The sequence below is a fragment of the Peromyscus californicus genome, unplaced genomic scaffold, assembly GCF_007827085.1.
Source record: "Peromyscus californicus insignis strain IS unplaced genomic scaffold, ASM782708v3 Scaffold_17__1_contigs__length_78620276, whole genome shotgun sequence".
Taxonomy (NCBI): Eukaryota; Metazoa; Chordata; class Mammalia; order Rodentia; family Cricetidae; genus Peromyscus; species Peromyscus californicus.
Window position 1 is genome coordinate 43,515,954 of NW_026294469.1, and position 24,186 is coordinate 43,540,139.

At 42.6% G+C, this 24,186-nt stretch overlaps 1 protein-coding gene across 1 annotated transcript in view; it reads right to left on the reverse strand.

The window, feature by feature from the left end:
• The window catches only part of Znf608 (zinc finger protein 608), a 105,706-nt gene that overhangs the window by 36,271 nt on the left and 45,249 nt on the right, over positions 1 to 24,186 (reverse strand). The window contains 1 exon segment of the mRNA XM_052742203.1: positions 23,345 to 23,600. Coding sequence (XP_052598163.1) covers positions 23,345 to 23,600 — 256 coding nt within the window.

Genomic DNA, 24,186 nt, shown 5'->3' on the forward strand with positions numbered 1-24,186 from the left:
CCAGAGCCTTCAAACTTGACCCTGTCTTTTCTCTTTGAAGAATGTCTTTTTCCTCCAGATGAGGTCTGCAACATGTTCACCCTAAAAGCCTTCAGTGACATGAAGGGCTAGTGTACTGTTGGACAGTTTACACATCAACTTTTTCAATTTTTTTCAAAGCCTTCTTTTTAATATATGATCATTTACTACTTTCCAAATCCTTAACCCCATTGTGTAGATAAAGCAAGACCATGGGAGTTTAATGGTTTAGTTATACACCTCTTGTTCCTACCAAGATTCATTTCCATGAGACTATAGCCATTTAGAAAAATCTTTAGTCTATGTGTTACTTAGGTACCAGTAATTTCCTAAGCTTATTTTTGTTTTGCTCTCTTGAAGGCTTAGGCAGTACTGTGAAGGTGGACTACAGCCATATGCAACAAGACAGATTATCACACTAAGGGAACAGTGGCACTTTTAGGCATGATGTCTCTGACCAAAATTAACCAGGCAGGGGTCTGCAAAGGGATAGGAAACAAGGCATTTGGGGGATGGCAGTTGAGGAATGCTTCATTGGGGAAGTAATAGCAGAGCCAAGAGCTGAAAGCTGTGAGACAGAAGGTCATGGAATGCTAAGGTCCACAGGCAGCAGAGGAGAGGGTGCCCAATCCAAGAGATGTCATCAAAATGCCTCTGGTGAGGGCCCGTAGAGAGACATGAGCAGAATTCCAAAGGGACAGATGAACAAAGGTTCTGTGGACCCTTGCAGAGGTGGAAGTAGCCTTGCCTTTTTTCCTATTTATCTTTTTCATCTTAAAATTCCACTTGATTCCCCAAGCTTTGGTCTGAGCAAACATTAATGCAATGCGTTTTGCAGCAACAATGGCTTTTATCTGGATGGCTGTGAAGAGGAGGAAAGCCAAACTCTGGTGCCCTTCCACTGCCGTGTAAATGCATGCCTCTCTTTGAAGTATGTAATAAGTGATTGTTTCATAATCTGTAATACCTGAAATACTTGGTGACGTACCCTCTTAGCCAAACAAACCTTAAGGAAAAACAGCAGCGTACTGTTTAAAGGAGATTGGTTTGTTTAAACAGGAGCTTGGAAACCAAGGGACAGCATTTGAAACAGCAAAGAACTGGCTGCAACCCAAAAGTTCATGAGCACAAGAATGAAGAAATAATGAGGATGTGTTCAGACAGTCTGATGGAGCCATTGTAATGGGCTCCAACCTAGCGCTAAGTGAAAAGAGCAAGCCAAGGAAAGACCCTGTGGGTGACTCTGAGGAAGGGAAGCTAAGCAGTATTTTGTGTAGAGTTTAGGGTTTATCTGTGATAAAATATGGGAAGAAACCCTCAAATTTCAGAATAGAGATTACATGATTACACGGGGAAAGAGGAAGACAAAGACTGAAGAAGGCTCACTCACAAGTTTCAGAAATTGGAAAATTCCATTCTTATTCCTGTGTGGAAGGTGGATATTTGTTTCCATGTTGTTCCTTATAAGTGACACATATTTTTAGTAATATTTTGCATATATGAAGCATTAACAAGATTTCAGATTCTTTCTTTAGCAAGAATCCAGATCTTGCCACGAAAGACACTCTTGCCTATTCCATGCACTGAAATCCCTCTTTTAAAGCTTACAGGCATCCTTCTTGTATTTACTCTATATTTTAGTGAGCACAGTGTCAGGAAAAGCACTCTCACTCTCTGGAAGGCAAATAAAATGCAGAATCAACTGTGGATGAAAAGATTCAGCCAGGAGAAACTCAAGTGGGTTTATCCATCTTTTTTTTTGTCGTTGTTTATTTCATTTGGTTTCAGTTTTTGTAAGACAGGGTCTCACTATGTAGCTCTGGCTGTCCTAGAATTCACTCAGTAGACCAGACTGGTCTTGAACTCACAGAGATCCTCCTGCCTCTCTGCCTTCTAAGTGTTGCGATTAAAGGTGTGTGCCACTACACCTTTGACTGAAGAGTCTGTGGTGTCCTGAGCTAGTTGACATGTGACATAACACCGGGTATTCGAGGAACACTGCAAGTACATTCACTTAGAATGGTGTGTTTACAGGAAGCTGAAGATTAATTTTCTCAGGACTCACAGGCAAGTACTTCCAAAAAATAATAAAAGAATAATAAAAGCATTACATATCCATGCAAATCAAAATTCACAGAACAGTGGCAGGCAGCCAACCCAACTATTTCAGGTCTGCTGTCCCATCTGCTTGGCCTGTTAACTGTCGGAAAATACAAGCAAATCACTTCTTCTGCAACTAATTCACGACAGGGTTCCTAAAATCCAGACTTCATGATGCAACGTTAATAAGACCAAACAGCTTATTATGATCAATAAAACAGAGCCTTCCAGCAGTTCAGAGGCAAAAGTTGGCTCAAATGCCTCTTTGGTGGACATGGGGCCCAAGTACCAGCATCCTTGCCTGGCACTGTGGAAGGCCCACAGCCAGGAAACCCTCAGACATCAGGAAGCAGCTCTTGGCCTTGATTCCTCTCTGCATATGAACCCAAAGGCATTCTCTTCCTGTTAGACTTTATTAGCCCCAATATGTGGTAATTAATTTACTGCAGACTCTTAATTCATAAATGGATCAAATAAAGCTTTCCATGGCTTTTGGCAGGCACCTCTTAGTAAATGACGATGACTACAGTTGGTTCAAATGCTGCTTCTAAGTCAACCCCTTTAGCCTGCAAAGTTCAATTAAGGAGTTCTTTGCTTATTGTGCGTGGTAAGCCTTCAAAGAAGGAATTATTCATGTATTTTCCATCGCCAAAAAAGAAAGTAAAGCCAGTCATGAAGCAATGCCTAGAATGTTGATCCAGGCATTCCCAAGAAGTTGAAACCCTTCCTCCTTACTACCCAAAGGCCTGTACATAGTGGAGGAGAAAGGCAAGTAAAGTGTAACACACTAAAATTAATAATGGAAATCTAACTACCAAGGAACGTTCTGGACAAGCAAACACAAACAAAACCATCTAGTTGAGTTTTGTCCTCTCTGTTCCCCTGCTCAATGCCACCAAGGGGTAAATAGAGTCTAAGTTGGACTTGGGACTTAACTGGCAACCAGGGAAGGCAGATTGAAGATCACCACAGGAGGACTGCTACTTGAACCTTAAAAAAAAAAAGATAGAAAGAAAAAAAAAAAGACATGTTCTTGTGTGTTCTTGGCTTTCCCTCATCTCATTATGAAGCTGCGGATGACTCTGAAAGCCTACTACTCCTGCTTCAACCTCTGGAGACTGGGATTACCATTATGTGCTACCATGCCCCTATATGAGTGGATTACCAGTATGCACTACCATGCCCCTATATGGGTGGATTACCAGTATGCACTACCATGCCCCTATGTGGGTGGATTACCAGTATGCACTACCATGCCCCTATATGAGTAGATTACCATTATGTACTACCATGCCCCTATATGGATGGATTACCATTCTGCACTACCATGTCCAGTTCATAGGTGCTGGGGATTAAACTCAGGGCTCCATGCATGCTACTCAAGTACTTTACCGACCAGCCTCAGTTCTTATGTGTATACCTTGACTGGCTGGCCAAGCCAAGCTAAGCTCAGGTACCAACCCACTCAAGGGCCGTAACTAACTAGCATGTCAGCTAATGTGTATACTTGCTGTTTGCTGTCTACTTCTACCAGGCTGTCGACAGCTCCGCTCAGGGCAGGGACCCAAAATCTTTCCCTCTGATTCTTCCCTTCCCAACAGGTTGGGGACTGGCCTCCAGTTCTCCTTTCTGTGGCCAGGCTGTGATTGCCTCAAGATATGAAAAAGATGAGTGCATTTCTCTTCCAAAACTCCATTAATTCAGAAATGTTCTGTGTCTATCAGTAAAAGAAGCATTTGGTCCTGCTATTCTGTAAACACACAACCTTCCCAGAGCCCGGCAGCACACTTAGATGAAGGAAGAGGACAAGAATTCCACTCTCCACCCGCCGGCCAGAGAGGCCAAGGCTCTAAATCTCCTTGAAGCTGAAAACAAATTAGCAGCTTGGCCTGCACTGACTTGGCCCTGTTAAAAGTGGCTTCTCTTCACTCCTGCGTTCCAAGCCGTGCTCCTCCAAGATAACACTTCTAAGGACATAAAAGCATTTCCTTCAGCGTACTGACTGTCACCTCGTTGACCCCTGACTGACAGAACAGCAAGAACCTATCACCCTCCCCCACTCCGTGCCAGCACAGACTTGAGCAGGGTGGAAGAATGGTATGGGAAGGAGGAACAGATTTCAGCACCATCATCTAGGTTGGAGAATAAAGTCTTGGGATAAGGTTCATCCACTCAGTATTGGGACTGAGAACTTCCCATATGCTCTATATTGGTGAAGAAGACAGGCACCTCTGCCTCAGAGACATCAACGAGATGTTCCTATCATCGCTCACAATCTCTACACTCAAGGAATATAAAGAAAGGTACCCTTTGTTACTCTACAGTGGGCAGACTAAACCAAACAGGACCTTTCTAGACAAATAACAATACTTGAAAATATAAGTAGTTGCACACGCTGTGGTTAAGTGAGCAAAGATGCTCCGAGACACTCCAAACACACCCCTCCCAAGTGTGGTTTTATTAGTGAATGAATACAACAGTGGAACTTGGTTCTCTTCATCACATCTCTCCCTTGGAGAAAGAAAGTACTTATGAAATCCATCTCAACTACAACTTCATGGAAGGTCAACAAAGAAGAAAGGAAGAGTTTTACAACAAATACTGAAAAGAGTTTTGGGTAAATAAGGAAAGTATCAGTGGTGTGAGCAACTCTTCTTGTTAAATAAAAATGCAAAGAACAGAGCTCTGGCCAAAATGATGACTGGCAAGGGTCCATAAGGAGGTAGGCAGGGTAAGGGCTGCAGAAAGCTCTTTCCAAAAGCCACTGTCTTGCATTAGATAACCAATAACCAAACAACAACCAAGTTTTAAGTTTCCTAACTTAAGAGTCTGTACGAAAACCAAACATAACAGAAGCCACATTTGTGGGGATAACTAGATCTAATAATCCATAATAACAGACTGACGATAACCCCAGCCCGTGGGAGTCTGATGCACCAGGACCCCAAGATCCAGGCCATTCTAGGGTACATGGAAAGGCTTCAGCTTAAGAAAACAAACAAACAAACAAATAAACAAAAAACAAATAGCAATAATCTTGAAAAACATTGATTGCTGTGTGTAAGTGATAATTATGATGGCATATCTGAAAGCAACTAAAATGATCTCATGGTGGCTACCAGGAATTTTCAGCTAAGGAACTATAGTATGAAGATAACATTGCAGTAAAAAAAAAAAAAAAAAAAAAAAAAAAAGTCAGGAAGATTAAGCTAAATTTGCATAATGCAGAGAAAACCTTCAGCCTTTAGTTCCCTAGAATTGACAGCAAGAAAGATGGCAGTCAGCGCTGTAGAGAAAGCTTTTCTTAAGAAATTGATAAAAGCAGACTAAAGTTAAAAAATGATCCACAGCCCAGGGGCACTCTGGAAATGAGCCCTCTAGGTTCTTTTATTCCCTCATTGAGTCCCACCAAGGTATACTCCTTAGCAGTTAGCATCAGACAGCCAAGAACCCACAGACATTTGAGGAGCTTCACTGCTGAGAAATGGAAAGCCCAAATTAGACACAATCAAAAGAGAAAGAAATTAAAAATAATACTGAGAGAAAAATAAGAAAGAAAAAAAGTATTTTTGGAGAAGCAAGAAGAGAGTTATTCATGAAACTAAAATGAAAGGCTTAAAGGGACAATTCTGGGTTGTTGTTGTTGTTTTTTAAGGCTTTAGAAATGAAAGATACATGAGAACAGATTTGTCAGTGAAAAGACAATGATAAATTTGGGAAAAAGTCTGCTGAAATCAGAAAATACATAAATACCTATAAACCAGGGTTTTGAGAAAGGAAGGGAAAAGAGGATGTAACAGGAGGTTCTAAATAAAAGGTCTAAAAAGAGACTAGAATGTAAATCATAGCCACTCCATCCCAGCCTGTCTACACAGACTCAAAAAGGAAGCCGATTCCAGGCAGAGGCCCAAGCTTAGCACTGCAGGTTTAAAAGGACTCATGACAAAGGATGTCAACAAGATATGTCAGAGTGCTCTAGACAAAAGATGAAGGCTTTGGGGACAAGACAAGGATCAGATACAAGACCTCAAGTTGGGGTGGCATTACGCATCTCCCACACAACACAGGGGAGCTCAGAGCAGTGAGGTACCACCTTCAAAGGCCTAAAGTCAAGCAACTCCCAATCAGCTCTGGAGCTGCCACAGCATTAACTAAGTGTCAGGGTGGAAGGAGGACATTGGTAGGCCTTCAGGATTTCATAACTTTTACTTCCCATGAACACGACTGGAAGACAGTTAAGATTAAGGACAGACTAAGAGGAGAGGACATGCAACGTAACAGGTGATGTCATCTTCAGCAAGCTGGAAAATAGCAACCTCAGATTTGTGTAGACATGAATAATGCTCTTGTAATCAGTCCAGACTGGAGCAGTTCAGAAGACTGGGAAAAACTAGTCCTGTATGTAAACTGTGTGGGATACTTGATGCCTTTCAACGTAATGAGAGGCAATTTAATTCTGGCAGGATAATGGATGGTAAATTAGTGATGGACTCAGAGAACACTAAGCAAACAAAATAAAAATCAAATATTAACTCCAGGGAGAAAGGTAGATGAGAAAGAAAGGTAATCACAGTACACTGCTATGCTGCGGGTAGTATTCATAACCATAATAATGTAAACATTTCCAACAGAAAACTGCTTGTGGTAGGCAGCCTCTATAATGGTCCCGAATTCCACCACTTCTTAGTATTCATACTCTGCTTGAAGTGAGTACAGCTATCAGGTCTAACATTAAGTTACACAAAAGGATGGATTCTATTTGGAACTTTATATCCATTTATCTGTCAGTCTGTCTATCTATCTATCTCTCTCTCTACCTATCCATCTATCTATCCATCCATCTTCATGGAAAAGCAGGCTGCCAAGATATGAGGGGTTCTAATGGAGAGGCTCATGTTAAGGCCTTTGGCCTAGTAGCCCACAACAGATTAAAGCTTGCCAACAACCACATAAGTGAGCTCCAAAGGGAGTCCTTCAGGTTCTGCCAAGTCATCGGCTAACAGGAGCACAGCTACAGCTTGACGGAAGGAAACCCCAGGAGATAGTTTGGTCGGGAGCAACTGGCTAAGTTGCTTTCACAGTCCACATTCCTGACCCAAGGAAACTGTGACACGATATATGTTTGTTATTCTAAGGCTCCATGTTTCAGAATAATTTGTCAAACAGCAATAGGGAGCTCATAACTCAAAATTATATTGGGAGTATGGGTGGGGTAAAATATATTTGTGTTGGAGGGTAAGAGAGATTAGTCATTATGTTTCCAAATAAGAAGTTCTGTAAAACACCCAAATCAGAGGAAAATTCAAGAAATGTTTACAAAGAGAGAGAGAGAGAGAGAGAGAGGAAAATGTCACCTAAGAGTTCAGAGTAGTTAATTGCCTCTGGAGAGCAGAAATTGGGAGAAAGGAAACTCAGGATATGCAACCACTGCTTTTTTAATCGGCCTATAAAAAAATCTGTGGCCTTTTGAACTAATGTGTGTATCTATGTGCGCGTGTACGTGTGTGAGCATGTGTGTAACTTGGATAGAAGTTAGAAAGTAAGTGAAGCTACACTCACATGCTCACTGCCCTGTTAACATAACATCTCTGTTTCACAGTGGTGCTTGCACAGGTCTATTACGCCAGCAGCTTCAGGACCTGCCAGGGAAGCGGTCTTGGCCCAGGACAGCTTGTCAGAGGAGCTCTTCCTCAAAGGGAGTGAGCCACAGAATTCCCCTTTCCTGGAGGAGTGCTCATGGTTTGACATGTGGGTTGAGTAAATAAAAGAGTCCTAGAAATACCAGTTTATGAAGACTCAAATCAAGCCTACCCATCCAACAGGACTTGGCACTAGCCCAGCGGGTATTTAAGAGTAATGCCATCGGAGTCATCTGCTAAGCATTCTCTGTAGAACCCTTCAAGTGTGTGATTGCTCTGGCATGAACACCTAAGATCATTACACTCCTTTCCTACCAGAACTTCGTGTATCAACAGAAGATCAGGCACTCTAGCCCACTCCATTTCACACCTGGGGGAAGCCAGACCCAGGGCCAAGAGAAAGCAGCTAATGATGTAAGTTGAGACTGTGGCCTAGTGCACACATTTTCTCTCCCTGTGTTCCTCTCTCCGTACCTCTGTTTCTGTCTCTTTCTCTTTTCTGTGTACCTCAGGTTAGCCTTAAACTCGCCATCCTCCGGCCTCAACCTTCCACATGTTGGGATTTGCAAGCATGTGCCACTGAACCCAGCCCTGGGTTCTTGACACCCAAGCCAGTGCTGTTTTCCAGGGTTCCTTTTATTCACTGTGCTTTATTAATGTTCCCAAGTCCCAAGGCAGGTCTGACCCACATCCTGTCCTTTGAGTTACGTAAAATGCATTAGCTGTCAAAGTGAACAGGGCATCAGGTCTACAAAAGCAGGGTAGACAAGAGGAATCTATTCAAAGTATTTTACCAGGCTATTATACACACGGGTATTTATGTAACAAATGGGGACGGGGAAGAGATCAGCCCCCCAACCTGGTCTTCCAATCTCACTCCCATCCCCCTTTTTTGAGGCAGGCTATCACACTGTAGCTGCCTTAAAACTCACTATGCACTCAAGCTGGTGTCAAACTCATGACAATCCTCCGGCCTCCGCCTCCCAAAAGCTGAGGTTATAGGTGTGAACCCCCACACCTTGGTTGGCCTCTCCTTTAAAACCAACTTATTATCCTTAACTTAGAGATGTGGCAATTCTGTCACCTTAGTTTTGGTTTATTGTTCTTGGTTTCTTTGTCACTTTATTTTTTTTTTCTCTTGGTTTAGCTACCCATCTTTTCTCCAAAAGTGTGTGTCTAGTAGTCAGGACTGAATTACTAAAAACTGTTGATGATTCTACCATAATGTATTGTCTGTCCTTAAAAAAAAATATGCTAAATGGAGAGACAGTAGAATATTACAGATGATGAAAGCAAAGATTTTTTAAATCAAAAGTGTTAAAGATGCTTCCTAAGCTATACAATCACGCCCCTTTGGGTCTTCACAGACTCCACATTTTATATGAAGTACAAAATGATTCCTCTGTATGATTATCACAGGAGATGAAGACCAAGGACTTGTAGCCAGGTTATCCCTGCCTTCTTACTAGTCACACTTAAAAAAGAATGAACGAGAGAGAGGATTAAAGAATGAGAAAAAGAAGTCCACAGGCAGTGGGGGAAAGGCTCTGGCTGCCTTGGAGGGATTTCCAGGTTTCCATTCTGCACTCTAATCAATGTGATTATGCCTACCAACAGACCAGGTGTGCCTATTACCCTTTCATCATTTTTCATTAATGACCAGAAAAAAATACAAGAGAGAGTGACATCCAACACCAAGCCATAACAAGTTGGGCTGCCAGAATTCATAGTTGAAGAATACAAAATCAGGCTCCCTGACAATCTCTTCTGCAAATTGGTCCTTCTGCTTTGCAAAATCCACCCACGATTTTCCCCCAGTATGCAAAGAGGACCACCTACCCCTCGCTGGCATAGCTGCCTTCCCCACAGATCAAGTACAACGTAAAGAGTAATTCTACTGATCACTGTGGTCAGGAGAGGCAACCCTAGGAGGAGAACAGTAATTCCTCATCAGCAAACCCAAAACTGAGCTCCTGGGTAACGGGCTTAGCTGCCAGGCTGACTCGTCCAGGGAATCCAGTGTGGTATAGCCCACCCTCTCCGGGAACTCTGAGGTGGCTTTAGTTGAGCAAGCAGGACAAGTAGATGCCCCCACCCCCACCCCAAGCCATCACGAAAGCTCTGGAACTTTGTGCCTTTCAATTCTCTTTTGGATCCTTCCTTGACTGCACAACAGGCCATACATTCCCCATACCGTTTCATACCGCTTTATTTTCTTCAGCGTGAGAAAATAAAGATGGGACTCTAAATCAGTCTCCAAGACTCAACAATTGTATCCGACACATGATCTGCTTCGTTGACATTCCATACTTAGCAAACCTGCTGCTTGCAAGAAACTGCAGGCTCAGGGGGACTGGCCCAGCTCATGGTATTTATTTCAAGGAGATATTTAATCCACACGCTAGACATAAAATAAGATCTCCTGGAAGTTATACACTTGGGGAATTCTCGAGTAACTGACTGGGGGTTTGAGGCAACCCTCTCCTCCTAAAAGTTACTAAAGATTCATGTTAGTCCATATAATTTTAAGTAGCTTACAACATTCTGTTTCTTTGAAAATGGACCCCTTATTCTCCAAGTCTGATTAAGTTTATTTGCCCCGTCATCGATTTGAAACTAAAACAAAACCGAAAACCTCCCCAGCAAATGCATGGCCTTCCCGTCTTCCTACCAAGCAGGGGAGCTACAGAGAGTTCACTGTGGCTCTGGTCCTTCCCAGTGAAGAGGATTCGGAGTCTGTACTTGAGTACTCAAAACATGTATTGAAAACAAGACACCTCTCAGACAACCGTATTGCTACAGCCACCTTGGTGACAGGTTCACAGTGCTCCAAACCAAGATGGCGGGCTCTGATTCTGTTTCCACCCAGCTTGAGTACCTACTCCCAAACATCTGTTAGGACAAGAAATCATTCTGTTCATGTACAGGAGAGGTGCCGGTAAGATGTGACTCAGTTCACCCGCTGTCTGGAGTGGGTTTTAAATGTTCACAGCTGGCTCATCTGACCTGAGTGACTTCAAAAGTTGTCTGTCCATGTAGATGTCATCTCTACACGGCAAAACCCAGACTGTGGATGTACATGGGCATCTCTGAGGAGCTGGCAGGATCCAAGCCTCCTGCTAGCCCAGAAGAACATGTGGTGCTCCCTCTCCGATGAAAGGAAAATGGATGGTTGTTTTGATTTTTCTTGTTATGAAGCACATAGCCGAAAACTAAATTTGGGGGTATTTTGTAAAAATATTTAGTGAATATTAAATTTAAAAAAACATTTCTCTCTATAAGCCAAAATGAGCTTCCATGTATCAGCCAAAACCTTAACAGACAGGAAAGTGTTTATTTGCTTTTTGGCAGTTTTTAAAAACTAGTTATATTCATCTACACGCTCACAACCAGAGAAGACCAATTACTTTACTCAGGAACTAGAGATTCTGAAAAAAAAAAAATACTGCCAATAGTCCCATTATGTAGATGTTTTGCTGCTCTGTAGAATAACTCTTACAACAGGGGTCTTCCCTCCAAGGCTTGGGGACCATCACTGGGGGCTGGGAAAATTGTAAGATCCAGAGGTTGGGAAGAACTGGGGCAAGAAAAAGTATCTTCTGGAAATGACAGAGCTACTATTCTCCTGAACTTCCAGCAGCTGTGATTTCCTGAACCAGACCTCTACAAGATCAAACCAGTCAACAGTCATCTAGGAGAAGGTATGGGCACATGAACATCCATCCCCACCTGAAGGGCTATTTATAGCTGAGGGGGAGAAGAGTCAGCATTCTTTAAGGGTGTGGCCCTTGGTGGGTGATCATGCTCCAAGGCATGGTTGGTACCCACGAGTCTATGAGCAGGATGAAATGGGACTCAGTGGGTTTTAAGAAAGAAAGAGGGGCTGGGGAGAGAGAGAAAGAGGAGAAAACATGAAGTTGGAAGGGGTAATCTGGGGGGAGAGTCAGGGGTGAATATGCTCAAAAGGCATTACATGCATGTATGAAATTGTCAAAGAATTAACTAAAATATTATATCTAAAAAGAATGAGTTGTTATGGGAGCCTTCCACGTAAAGGACATGAGACTAATTAGAAGGAGAGCTTCATGCATATGTGCTAGTTTTCTCATTGTTGTAACAAGACACCCAAAGGAAGCCATATAAACGAGACTGATTCATTTTGACTCATGGATTCAGAGTTCAGTCCATTGCAGCAAGGAAGGCCTGACAGCAGGGAGAGCACGAGGCCCCCTCGCAGGAAGTAGAACATTAAACAAAAACTGTGGGCAGGCATAGCCTTCAAAGTCTTGTGCCTAGTGACTAACACCTACCAGCTACGTCCCAAAGGTTCTGTACCTTACCCAAATGGCACCACCATCTGGGAACCAAATACTCCGGGTGTGAGCCTGATAGAGGGGCATGGAAGATTCACACATGAACAATAAGAATCTCTCCAGACCAAAGCCCTGAAGGACAAAAACACCAAGTGTGTCCTGTGTCACCTTTCTAACATCCAGATAATGAAATGCCACCAAAGGGCCTCAGATACTTATTGAGTCGGAAGGCTTAATTATAAAAAATATATATATATATGAGCATACATATGACTGCTCAGTTTAGTATTCAGTTATAAGAAATTACCAAATGAGCAATCAGGGTTTTGCTTACCTCATCACACTTTTTATCTGCCCCTCTCTTGAGTCTCCTGAATGCATGATGTCAGACCCTGCTAGATATTCTGCAATTGTGCCCACGAGCCTAATTCCTGCAATTTTCTTTGCTGAGAACAGCTATCTGGAACCTATGATTTGCCTTCTCCCACATTACAGCTTATTTTCCCTTTGCCAAGGAAATACCAGCCAAGCTTCTTTTTGAACAGGAAGGCTGGAGAAAGGCATATGGGAGGTCTTTGGTTGACATTACTGTTAAAAAGTACCCTGAAAGTCCCACCTGCCAAGGGGGGGTCGACTATGGGAGGAAGCATAGGAGGCAGGCAGAGCGACAAGGCAGGGCTTGGATGTGTCAGAGAGAAATCTATATTGCTTGAATATGCCAAGGGACAAATTGTGTACTATAAACAGGTTATGACACTCAAAGGGTTTTCTATGACTATCCTGTCCTCACTTCCTCCTGTCTCCGAGGAAACAGAACTGAACAGAGAGACATTGGGAAGACAAGCCTAAGTGGCTGCGATTCAGAAGAACTAGGGATTACACTAATATTTCCCTGTTGTGGGTCTGAATCTCTGGTGTTTAAAAGTCTCTTTTAACTACCTCACTTTTCTTGGGGCATAGGATGCTACAAATGCCATTCGAGACACAAGCGGAGGCCAAAGCCAAACATTTCTATGATGGAGAGCAAAGGCCTCCACTGAGGCGGAGGCCAGAGAGCCTGGACATCAGCACCACAAGCTAGACAAAGAACTTGGAGCCGGATTCCATCTGTTATTAAAATGAAGGTGGTTCCAAAGCTAGGTAGGGTAAGGAAAGCACCCACATCTTTCCATCTAGGATGTACACACTGATCCAGTCCCTGCCAGGAAGGTGTTAAACCATGTGTCCTAGTATATTACAAATGTTTGTTTTCATAGACTTAGCAATCAGATTCTTGAGAACTGATACCAGCACTGCAATTCCAAACATACAAACCAAACAAACGACTCCCTTTACCTAAAGATATACCATCCTATGAACTTACTCAAAACTTGAAAGCAATGTGAGTAAGCACTGAAGAAATTTTAATTAAACCAATTCTATCCATTCCGTAGAATATGCCATACTCACGAAAAATGCTTCTTAGAAGGGAAGCACCTTCCTTTTACAGTGTAGCACAGGCTCAAATTCATGATTCTCTTGCTCCAGCCTCTCAAGCGCTGGGTTGATACAGTCATGCTCTACCACTGCCAGCTTCAAAAGTGCTCTAATAACAGCAGAATATCTCACAAGCTCAAGAGAGTGTAAGAGCCAGAGGATCAGGAAGTCTGCTATAAGATCATGTCTCCCAGAAAAGACGGAATCGACACTCAAGATACCGCACCAATATGGCTACCTAAACAAGACCCGCACAAGTACAACACCCGGCTGGCCCTACACCTAAACAAAGAACAGGGAGATTAGTCTTTTATTTTATTTTATTTATTAACAAGGTTTCTCTGTGTAGCCCTGGCTATCCTGGAACTCACTCTGTAGACAAAGCTATCCTTGAACTCACAGAGATACACCTGCCTCTGCCTCCTAAATGCTAGGTTTAAAGGCGTGTGCCACCCACCACCACCTGGCTGAGCATTAGTCTTTTAAAAAATGCTTAAATAATTTTAAAAAGAAAATAATAAATAAAGGTTTTATAAACACACACACATATACGTATTTTGGGTTTTTCACGACAGGGTTTCTCTGTGTAGCTCTGGCTATTCTGGAGCTCGCTCTGTAGACCAGGCTGGCCTTGAACTCAGAGATCTGCCTGCCTCTGTCTCCTGAGTGCTGGGATTAAAGGTGTCCACCAACATGCCCAGCTGTATGTAATGAGAAAGAAAAGGAGAGAAGGCAACATTTAACTATGTAGAACTGATAAGTGATGGCGCCAAGGCACAGGACACAGAGGCAGTCACTCTCTCATATCTCAGTAATAAACAAGTGGAATTTAACACTTAAAACGTACGATTGTCAAGGTGGCTCAGAAGGTAAAGATGCTTGCCACCAGCCCTGATGACCTGAATTTCATCCCTGAGTCCCACACTGTGGAAGAAGAGAACTGAATCCTTCATATTGTCTTCTGAACTCCACATGTGCACCACGGCACTCCTTTGAGCTCACTAAATGTGAGTGCATGTACATGCTCACTCAACAAATGTAAGAAACTCTTTTTAAAAGATTACACTTAAAACATACCATTTCCATTAGTATCACAAAACATGAAATAATTCTAACTGAACGTGTATGTTATCTACATAAGGGAAACTATAAAATTTGATTAAAGCAATCCAAGAATTAAGTAAATGAAGATATCACATTTGGAGAATGACTTGATATAATCAAAATATTAATTCCTCCTACTTCATGTGTAGATTTAGGGCAATATTAATCCAAACCCCAGGAAGTCATTTAATGGAGCCTGGCAAACTGATTCTATTGTTACCATGGAGAGGCAAAGAGCCAAAAAATAGCCATCACAAAGCTGAAGAAGAACAAAGCTGTGAGCCACAATGGTGTGACCTCAAAGACCACTCTAGAATATTCAGAACAGTGGTTCTCAACCTTCCTCATGCTGCCACTCTTTAACACAGTTCCTCACGTGCTAATCCCCAACCCTGAAATTATTTTCCTTAGTACTTTGCAACTGTAAGTTTGCTACTATTATGAATCATACTGTAAATGTCTGTGTTTTCCAATGGTCTTGGGCAACCATTGTGAAAGGGTCATTCAACCCCCTCAAGGGGTCATGACCTACAGGTTGAGAACCACTGCTCTATAGTATAGCTGTAGTCATCAAGATTGTGGTTTGGGCAGAAAAGAATCAAGGTATTCCAACAGAACAGCACCCAGGCATAAACACATGATGATATAGTGAACTGATCTTCAACAAAGGTGCAAAGGCAACAGATTTAGAAAGGTTCTACAACAGCTGGGTATAAAAAACACCTAGACACAAACCTCACACCCTTCACAACGTTTATTCTATATGGACTAAAGACCTCAACATACGTGCAAAACTATGAAACTGAAAGATAGCACAGAAGAAAATCTAGACGAAGTTGACAAGGGTTGGGGGAGGAGAGAGGGAGAAAACCATCGTAAGAAGAATAAAAGACAAGCTATGGACTGGCAGAAAGTATTTTTTATCTAAAATAGGCAAAGAGCTCTTCAAATTCAATCAACAATGAAGTATTTCTAGAGCTATATTTTATTGTCTAAACCAAACATAATTCAAAAATAGCATATTCCTGGCTTGAGGCTCCACTACTCCAACTTACACAGGTTTTTAGTCTGTATTACTTGGTTCCATGAATTTATCCAACAGTCAACAGATACGTCTGTTTGGGCTTGTTCTATGCCAGGCGTAGAGGACACTGAGGAAACAGATGGCTCACACTTAAACAGCTCTCGGGATAGTGGGGCTGCAGAGGATGGTGGGTGCACACCAACCCAGCTGAAGTTTGAGGACAACCGCCAAACCAGACTCGTGAACTACAAAGAAACTCTTCCTTCACACTTCAAATAAGGCCTGCGGTCAGTTACCACACCACATTTGCTCCCTTTTTCCACCCAGCATCTTGGGGAATACACGAGAACTCTGATGGAAGGAAAGCAGAAATCCGGAAGGCAGGGGTGTTGTGAAGAGTCAGGTCTCTATGTCCAGCTGCAGCGAGTTCGAATTTAGACTCCCACTTGCCAGGTGTGCTGCCCGACACAGGTGACCTGAGTCCCATGCCCCCGTTAGAACCGAGATGGAGATGGTGAGCTTGCTTTCGTTGAAATGAAATCAGTGCCTGATAAACACCCAGGCACAAAGTAAGTGCTTGCCAGATCAACCCTTTGTCTTAGCCCAAACCCCGCATGTTTACCCATAAACCAGCAGAGAATCAAGAACAAACATGAGAAAGTCATTTCGGGAGGAGTAAAGTCCTGGGTTTCATCTGGAGTGATAAAAAACCTATTTGAAATTAATTGTGATGATGAGTGCCTAACTGTAAATGCAGTGAAAAGCCAATGGATCATACATACACTTTCAATGGGCAGATTGCATGTTAAGTGAATTATATGTCAATAAAGCTATGAAAAGTGTAAGAAAAAAATCAATGAAATGCTTGAATCTATGTGTATAGATGGGTCAGTAGCTATTCTTTGCAAATAGTGAGATCATTTCCATCTTGCGATTATAAATGTATCTTCAGTTTGAAGTCACTGTAACAAAGACTCTTGGAATTTCTTTATAAATTCCTCCATTCAGGGAAAAAAAAGTATGTCAGTTACACACACACACACACACACACACACACACACACACACACACACACTTGCATGCTTGCACATGCTTTCATCTTTTCTCACATCTAAGTCCTAAGAAAAATTGACTTTTGAATGCTTGAAGTCCTGTATTCAAATATAGAAGTTTGTCTTTGAGACAAAGCAACAAAAAAGGTTTCTAAGTGTCTTTTCTAAAGTACTCACTTCTTCAAGGCTTCTGCTCCATTACTTAACACCTGATGTAATCACCAAAGGATAGATACAGAGAACCAAAAATTAAACGTTTGTCTGAACCCATGAAGCGGAGTCCTACTTGGAAGCAGCATGTGATTCCCATTGGTAAGAGGAAAGTGACAGTATTGGCTTCCCAACAAAACACACAGCTCTAATTCCTCATCGTGCCCAGTTTGGACACGTTACTCCATCAGAAAAGCGCGTGTGCACGTCACAGAGTTCTATCATTACAAATCTTTTGTTTGTTGGTTTTCGTTTTTTGAGTCAGGGTTTCTCTGGGTAGCCCTGGCTGTCCTGGAACTCACTCTGTAGCCCAGGCTCGCCTCGAATTTACAAAGACTCACCTGCCTCTGCTTCCTGAGTGCTGGCATGTAGGGCCCTGGCCCCCCAATTTTGGGTAGCTGATGCCAGTGTAGCGGGTGGTACCGCGACACTGGGATTAAATCGTGGGCCACCACCATTTGGTTTACAAATCTTTTCTTAATTTAAAAATGTTGGATCCACACTGCGGTTCACACCTGAAACTCTAGCTAAAGCTGGAGTTAAGGAGCTAAGTTGAAGTAGGAGGATGGCTTGTTCCTGGGACAACTTAGTAAAACTATCTCAAAAGCAAAACCGAACAACAACCCCGCCCTCAGAATAAGAAGAGGTAGCATTCGGTGAACACTTGCGTTGGTTTTTGATGTGGGTTTCCCTTCCGTGTGAATATGCAATCTGGAAGAGACAACCTGTGCTCTCTCTGCTCTGCTACCAGTGATGGTGGCTTTCAAGGGACCATCTGCACTCTCTCATTGGCAGCCTTCCTTATAAACTGAGCAAGAAAGACTATGGAAAAGTTCATACCCAGTGCAGGCAGTGGTACTAATTAATACTTCTTTCAGCTCCTCAACACCTCTGTGGGGTTCTGCAGAGGATCAAGGCTAGACCCTTTTTCTTACCAACACAGTAATTAAACAATTATTTCTTTTTGACAAACCTATGAACTGATAAACCTCAACTGAGCACTGGTCACTAGCTCCAGCCACCGTTTATCTCCACGTTTGCTGTGACTGTGTGGTTATTAGTGATGGGAAAGGATAATGAGGCATGTGAGTCAACAATGTCATTTCACGCCCCTGGGGATACCAGTCGAATTTTTAATGACACAGCTCTCAATCAACAGTTTCTCACTCAGCAAAGCACCACACAAACTCCAATGCTCAGGCACAGAAAACACGGCATAAGCCTGGATTAGCATGTAATCTCTTCTCAAATTAATCAGAAGTTTAAAAGAAATGTTCTGTTTGAAGTAGTGGGATCAGGAAGGAAATACGGCAGAACGGGAATCATAAGGCTGTATTTTAGGCTAGTCTCAGTTATGCAGATCATTTGCCTTTTAGGGAGTGATCTTGAAACTCCCTACACTGCACATTTATGACTTTGGAAATGCAAGAGAAACAGAGTTTAAGAACATCCCTAGTGGTGTTAAAAAGAGTCATTTATTTCTCCAGTTAATTACCTTTTAAAACCATCATTTCCTAAGTCTTCATCTTTTTTTTTCCCTTTTCTTCTTCTTCTTTTTTAAACTTGGAAACCAAAGGCACAGAACACCGGGTGAAGAAGTTCCTATGTGGCACTCTTCCCTTCAACACGATTCTGTCTCACTACAATCATACTGACTGCACCACTGGCATTCCACTGTCTCCTAGGAAATCTCCCACTGATGATCTAAGCAAGGTTTGTCTGTTTGCTTGTTTGTAGACAGGGTCTCCCTGGAGCCCAAGCTGGCCTCAAGCTCAGATTTGTTCTGTCTCCTGAGTGCTGGAGCTACAAGTGAGATCCATTTTCTCCAGGATATATGCTACATTAATGTTACTACTAGTTTCTGGACTATTTCGAAATTAATTCAGCAGAAACTACAAAGAAATAAACCTGTTGTGCGTGGCTCGTTTGAAAACTCAACAGTAAGGTGCCTCCCACCATTTTAGGAAGAGTGGTATCAATCGGTAGTTCCTGAAGGCTGTGGCTCAAATCCTCTGTGGTTCATCTGGATGGATGTTCAAGGCTCCCACCTTCCCTCACAAGTAACTGAACAACTATGGTCCCCCGCCATACTTCAACATCTTTGTAGGTCTTGTCAGCTGTCAGGTAAAGAATGGTAAAGAATGGGAACTTGAGACAATAAATATATGTGACTCCCTTAGAGAGAAAAGATCAAGGAGCTTGCAAGGGACCTAGTGTTCTCCCTTCTCTCCCCATCCTTCACCTTCCCCTACCCCTCCAATCACCTTTGGAATATTAAAACACCAGTAGCAGGTCATCAACCAAACCAGACCAATGCCCAAATCCACACCAACTCAGACTGACTCGGTGCCTAGGGTGGTACCTGGGCATCTGACAGTTTTAAAAGCCGTCCCTAACTGGGTGAGTCAATAGCACGGTGCTGAGAACTCATGCTCTGTTCTCCCGTGGGTGTTCAAGAGGCCATCATTGGCAAATGCCAGTTTTCTTTTCTCTAAGGAGCTTTACTCAGTTAAGCATTAGGACACTAAAGGGGATGGTGGATATACATGAACCAAGTCTTTTCTCTCACATATGGCCACCCACCAAAAAAGGTCCAATAAGAAATGTAATTGAGGGGATGGAAAGCTGGTTCAGCAGTCACGAATTCAATTCCCACCACGCCCTGTGCCCTGCGGCTCACAACCACCTGTAACTCCAGCTCTAGGGATCCAAACCCTCTTCTGGCTTCCTCAGACACCTGTGCTCATGTGCACATACCCAGAGAGGCACTCATATACATAAAACTAAAAATAAACAATAATTGTTGAAACCCCTCCCCCACAACTTCAATAAAAACGCAAAAGAAAACACATTCAAGACTCCTAAAGCCAAGTTCAACACATGTATTTACACACAGTGCTGAATTCACCAATTCCAAACTGCCTCCCCCTTCTTAAGATCAAATTCAAACAAACTCTTATACTTGAGGCATGTGTGTCCCAAATGTCATGGGTGAAATGCTATGGAGATTCTTCCAACATCTGTGAGTAATTTCGTACAATTCATCATTGTTCCTAAACATTCACCTTAAAGAAGAAAGATCAGAGTAGGGTAAGCAAACATGCACATGTAGTAATAGTTTTTCTCTTCTATTAAGCATATTCTGAAGCCGGCTAATTTTTTCCAGAAGCAACTTTACTATTAACACTTTATTCCTGAGCACAACTGGGTTCTTGAACAACCAGAAATTCATGACGGGCAGTAACAACAAGAGCAAAGACCGACTAAAGGAAACTGACTCTAATGAGGGCTTCCTAGAACAAGAGGCAACTAAGTCCTTAACCCAACGTCAGGTCCCAGTCTCCCTATTCCTTCCCCACTCCAAGAGGTTGCAAGAATATCCACTATCCCCTGGAGACAGTAACTATGAACTCTGGAAATTCTAGGGTCTAAAAGCACAGGCATATACAACCTCCACATATGTGACTGCACTATCAAATTAAATTTTGGAAAAACACTACTCGTTACAGTAGCAATGGAGAGATTTGACTCAACTTAGCTCACAGGCACCTGTCAATTTTCTAAGTGTGGGGACAAGTAGCTCTTCCTTTAGTGAAACCTCATATGACAAATTATTGTATGTTGCTTTGCCCTCCCCTTTCCTCAAAACCATCTTTCCCCCCCCCTCTGCAAAAATAATTGGCTCCAAATGTCTTTGTTCTGTGGCTCTCTTTGTTTTTCCTGAAAAGGAGACATTAATAGTCAATTGAGTTTAATTTTTAAATTGGTGCCAAGGCCTTAAGCACACAGTACCAGGAAAGAAATGAAAAAAGTAAATGCCCTCTTCTTGAAAATGAGTGTATTAAACACATGTCTTAGGACCCAGGCCTTCATAAAAAATAAGTTCTTTGATTCTACGTAGGTCAGAAATTCAGCAAGAATAACCCCTATGAATGGCTCTGGCTCTTTACGTCACCACAGTGAACAACTGCCCACGCCATGCCCTGGCACACGTGAGACAGACAGCAAGGAGATGGGCCTTGGTCACGGTCAGCTACTCTGCCTTGCTTCTATAGTTATGAGTTGGGGCAGAGACACCCAGAGATATGGCTGGGTGGAAACATAGAAACCCAGTTATAGCAAAATCTGTAAGCCACCAGGCATAGGGACATGTGCTTGGAATCCCAACAGTCAGAAGGCAGAGGCAGGTGGATCATGAGTTCAGTGCCAGCCTCCAGTAAAGAGTGCAACTGTCTCAAAAACAGATTGTTTGTTTGTTTCAAATCAAAAACCATTTTTTAGAGGCTAGGGTGGAAGTGGTAAGGCTTTATATATTATCAAAACCATTATCTTCACTCTCCTTTAAACATGGGGCCAGAGTATCAGAATTCTACTTCAGTTCACGGACTGCTTTGGCTTTTAATCACAAGCTCTCAAGCCCCCTGCTCTATATAATCCACTTTTATTAGAGGCTAAGGTTAAAAGTCAAAACTAAGCAGACTTCTAGGCAAACTGAAAAATAACCCAAACTGTCCCAGAAAGCTTATGGCTAATTTTGTAATAGCTACCACCCAGTGAGATTACAGGGCAGGAAGCCTGTCCTACACCACACTTCCATAAATAAAATCATGGCAAGCAATAAACCCATTAGGAACCAGAAAGACAGCACCTCACTTTAATGGGTGAATTTTCCAGGAAATCTCCATTTCAAGTTTATGGAAGTCAACCCCTATTTTTTCTAAATCCTTTTTTTTCCCTTGTTGCTGAAAATCTTTATGTAACTAATTAACTGTGATGTTGTTAATGTCTCAATTCTCTTTCTACAAAAAGAGGGGTCAGCCTGAACCCCTTCTCCACCACGTCTGCTCTACAGGAAGAACCCTAGGAAGGAAAGCTATACAACCTGAGGAGTGTGGGGGCCAGACAGAGACCGGCCTTGGCCTTGGCAATGGGTCCCGAACGAACAGACGATAAGAAACCTGTATATCTATGTGACCTCATGTCACACTTCATGCCCCCATATTCTCATGGTATTGTGCTAATCAGCTTTCCAGAAGGGAGACAAACCCAACAAACTAAAACTTCACAGATGGAGAAGATTTTGGAAAAAAAAAAAAAAGTCAATCTAAATTTTAGGTATCACTTCTACTTAAACAAACAAGAACTATTTTTATTCCCCTTTACTGTCTAGTTAATTATTTTTCTTCATTATTGGCACAAGCTGTAATCTTTGTTTTTAATTATTAAGAAACGGGCCATACAAGAGTGCGCAAAATAATCTTTGTTTTTCTTTCTTGAAACAGCCAGAAATAAAATAATTTTTTTCTGCCCATCAATAAACCCCTCCTAGGGGCACACCCAAACCCCCCTCCTGGGGGCACACCCAAGCCTCCCGGGCATATAATCTACCTTCTTCCTTTGGGTTTTGCATCCTCAATCTTCCCCCATAGCAAATCCAACTAATGATTGAGTCTCTGCCCATTCTTGTCTCAGCCTTGTCCCGACTCTTCTCACAGAGGCCATCCATGGCCCTTGCCCTTGACCAACCTAGCTTAAAGGGGAGAGAGAGGTCCCCCGTGCTCATTGCCTACTGCTCCTCTTGAAACAGCTAGTGTGTTCCCTCCTTCAGCTCCTTGCCTGCTTTTCTCACTGTACTTGGAGCAAGCTGCTGTCAGTCTCTGGGAGTTGCTTTTCAGTCTCTTCTGGCTTGTTAATGATGCATGCCACTTGAAACACTCCACACACCACGTGCTCCGAGACATGGCAACCTGATCTGGACCAACTATCTGCATGGCTGGTACTCTGACTTATATTCCCAATGGCGGTGATCGATGGATCCCGTTTCCCCGGGCGGTGTTTCCCCGGTGACTAATGGGATGCATTTGCCAAATGGCTTGCTGAGTTAAGGGGCAGGAAAGGTTCTGTCTGGAGACGGAGGAGAGATGACTGGCTCAACCGGGCCTTAAACCTTTCACCTTAGCTTCATTAGCTCTGAGCACCAACCAGCCTCAGCTACATCACGACAATGGCCCTGGCTATGCACAAGGGGCACGTTAGGTTCAGAAGGTAGGTACATAGAAGACTCCGCAGAAAGAAGACAAATGGGCTGGCACACCACAAATAAAATGATCTTGAGCTCTGTCTCGTTGATACCTTTTAGGAGAAAGTTGCTCCTGACCCCGCTTCTCACAGATTCTCCATGTTAGCCCTCTGTACGGAGAAGCATTTTAAGGCTCTGACATATCTTTAAGGTAAAACCAACCAGGAACACGCCAATCAAGTATCGTTATTTAAACCAGGTCAGAGAGCCTACAAAGAACCTTTTTGCCCTCTCAAACCACAAAGCAAATAAAGCCCCTTCACAGGTGGACAGAGATACATCATGGAGAAGAGGGCAGAGGGAGATAAATAAAAATAAATGGTATTTACCTTCTTCTGTTTCATGCCACACGATCCCTTCCAAATTGACACTGGTCCCAGGTTCACAGGGCCCGAGACACTCTGGCTCTGTCACTACTCCAACTTCACACGTATTGACACCCACGGACCGAGTCCGAACCAAAAGCTGTTCGACGGGTGCTGCAATATTGGATGAAGATGGGGAAAAGTAGGAGGGCAGAATCTGAGGTGCGAGACTGCTGGCAATCGGCGGCGGTGGTGCCGGCACTGTAAACAGGGGGTCAACCTGAAAGACAGACAGGCTTACTGCAGGGGTGATGCATTCTGGGAGTTCTCTGTAATGCAATCTGCTTACATGGCTTCTAGAACAGATCATTACTCTACATTCCATTTGCAATTATCATTGAGTGCTTTCGTGGTGTCAAAAATATAAGCAGAACCGAAATGAACAATTTGTGTTTTCAGATCCAAGAAGGTGACGAGGAGGAGCCCTAGCTTCCTGAAGGAGAAGCAGGCCTTCTAAATTTACCAACGGACAACCTTTCAGTCTCCGGAGACGTGAATGGAAATGCGTTGTAAAATTAACACTATTTCCCACTCATACAGAAACCTCATTTTCAAAATTATTACATTATCTAAAGGAGAAACTGATAAATACTAATAAAAAACAATATCTGTGTTATTGGACATTTAAATAAAGGAGATGGACTACAATTGTTCTCAGAGTACTTTATAAACGATAATGAATTAAATCACTACTAAAATATATTAACTTACTCTGCTGAATCTATAAAATTTATAACTTGATTATACACACTGAAGCATGTAAGCTGAATATTAGCCTGTGTTAAGAACCAATTCCTAATTAAGTG